Source organism: Montipora foliosa, chromosome 12, assembly GCF_036669935.1.
Source record: "Montipora foliosa isolate CH-2021 chromosome 12, ASM3666993v2, whole genome shotgun sequence".
Lineage (NCBI taxonomy): Eukaryota > Metazoa > Cnidaria > Anthozoa > Scleractinia > Acroporidae > Montipora > Montipora foliosa.
This window is the reverse complement of record NC_090880.1, coordinates 24,341,097-24,343,596: the sequence shown is the minus strand read 5'-3', so window position 1 is coordinate 24,343,596 and position 2,500 is coordinate 24,341,097. Positions and strand designations below refer to the sequence as shown.

Sequence of the window (2,500 nt, the reverse complement as noted above, 5' to 3'; positions counted from 1 at the left end):
TTGTTCCAGTTAAATTAATATATTGTGTCCGATTATCTTAGTGCAGCGTGCACGACACTCCCATAGAAACTTTACCTGTGCGGCTTGCTTGGCTGCAGAACCAGCTGCAGCATCATCCTTTGCACTTTGTATCCACCCAGCAGCTGCATCAGATGCCGTATTTGCAACTTTTTTCGGTTGCCCTGAAAGAGCTGGTAAGCCTGTTGCCTTCGATTTTTCCGAGGCTTTGGTGTCCTGTGTGGATGATTTCGATTTCACAGGGGAGGGTTTCGGAGCTGGTTTACTCTCTGGAGGGGTGGGCTTTGCCTCTTTTTTGCTTTCGACCAAAGGGGGCTTTGAGGTAGGCTGAACTGTCGATTGTTTGACTTCAGTGCGTAATTTCTCGGCCTCTGCTGTTTGCTGCTTTTGAGCTTCTAACGAAATTTGAAGAGCTTTTTCTAATTCTTCTTTTTCTTTCTTAGCTATTTCCATTAACCTGCAAACATGAAAATAACTATTCTATAAATACGATATGCCCCAATCCTGATGTTCCACAGTCAACAACGTCCCCTTGTGATATTTTATGGCTGTGCTCAGACATCACTGCCAAGCCTGCCACATTTTACGAGAGAGAAAAGGCCACATTCTCGAACTTAAGCACGCGCGTTCTTGAGATGTGGACAGCAACCGGAAGAGAACATTTCGCGCGCCAGGACAGTGGCGTCTCCCAGATTTTTTACCAATCATCTCCAATGGAGAAAAGATACTTAGCAGTGTAAATGTAGTTGTGTGAGGACAAGTTAAAAGAGAAAACAGCTCACTTCCGGTTGCCGCCCGCGTATGCTTAAGCTACCTCATTGGGAGCTTAAGCACGCGCGTTTTTCAAGAGACGCGGCCGGCAACCGGAAGTGGCAGGACAGTGGTGTCCCCAAGACTTTTATACTAATCATCACTAATGGAGAAAAGATACTTAGCAATGTGAATGTGGTTGTGTGAAGACAACTTTAAAGGGAAAACAAATCAATTCCGGTTGCCGTCCGCGTCTCAAAAACGCGCGTGCCTAATCTCGCTAATAACACATCGGGAACTCCATGCATTGGTCTTTCCAAATACAGGTTGTAGTGTCAGAGTTCTCTAATTCAGAGTAAGTGCACAGTGTGAACCTGAAGTCCAACAGAGTTTTATGAACAAGAGGTATAAGACGTGGTCTACAGTTTTCAATCGCAGGGTATCTTCATTTAAGGTAGAAAAATATATAACAGCGTTGAAAAAATCAAACTAGAAAGAAGCAACTTGAGATGGCTATTAACAGTAAAATCTATGAGTGGCCACTGGGAGTCGGTTAATGTGGACATTAAGATACTAGAGCTCAAAGTGTTCGTATGAAAATCCAGTGCCACAAATGCTGGGACACGCAGCTTGTAGACATAAGGAGAGGTTAAGAAATTTCTTCCATTGTATGGAAAGATAGAGATGGCCACTTCTTGAAGATGCAGATTTTGAGATTTGATGAGACTTACTGGGACACAGCTCACATATCTGCGGATGGGTAGAGACATCCCACGCACTGTCTAAAGTGCAATAGTCGTTACTTGAATGTCATTACATTTTGGGTGGATGTAGAAATCCCAGCCATTGACGAGTAAAATCGTCTGGCGTTAGACAGAGTAAATCTATGAGGATTCACTCACGGGAGTCTGCGTTTTAAGGGGTCTTTCATAAGCGAAGTGCATTTTTGTAAGTAAAGAGTGGAACATTTGGAAAGTACAAGGACCCTTAACCAATGTTAAAGACGTCCAAAGTAGTTCATTGAAGAAGAACCATAGTTAGTAAAGCAGGAGTGTTTCCATCACCTAGCACTGCTTTCATCGACTTTATTGCACAAGACCTGGCAGAGTAAGGAATAGGATTCAGAACAAATTAGCATGTCAATTAGTTCAACTCCCTGGAGATAATTTATAATTCATATTCAAGATCGGATCCAAATTGGATATTAATAAGACATATTACAGAAAACAGGCAGAAATAACATCGCTGAGGAGCACATCACCAGGAGTAAACAACATCTCAGGACTGGTTGCACCATTTCAAAATGCATGCCCTCTTTGTTTTCCTTGCTTCATTTGTGCATAACAAATGGCACATCTTGCGTCAACGGAAACAACACCCACAAGAAGAGACTAAAGATAGACAGAGGTCAGACCAGACAGATCACACATATCTAGCCCAGACGCAGGTAACTCTCAGGGGCACCCAACGTCAATTTTCGGAAAAGATCTGTTCGGAAGACGATTTGAAATCTAGAATTTTCGGAACATCTGTAGTAAAATTTCTTGCTTGCCTGCCTCTCCTAGGATTTTCGAACATCTGAAAAATGGTATAATTGCCCATTTTTAACGGATTTTTACCCTAAAACGTCACCTATAATTTTCGGGAGCCTTTTTTCTGGCTGAAATTTTCGAAAACGTAAGTTTTGATCCCTATAATTTTCGGATCGCTAGACTTTCAGCTAGGCAATCCG

The 2,500-nt window shown here is 42.5% G+C and overlaps 1 protein-coding gene across 1 annotated transcript in view; it reads right to left on the bottom strand.

Moving 5' to 3' along the window:
- Positions 1 to 2,500, bottom strand: part of LOC137980031 (cilia- and flagella-associated protein 36-like) — an 11,747-nt gene that overhangs the window by 2,368 nt on the left and 6,879 nt on the right. The window contains exon 5 of the mRNA XM_068827356.1: positions 76 to 475. Coding sequence (XP_068683457.1) covers positions 76 to 475 — 400 coding nt within the window. The remainder of the gene's footprint in view (positions 1 to 75; positions 476 to 2,500) is intronic.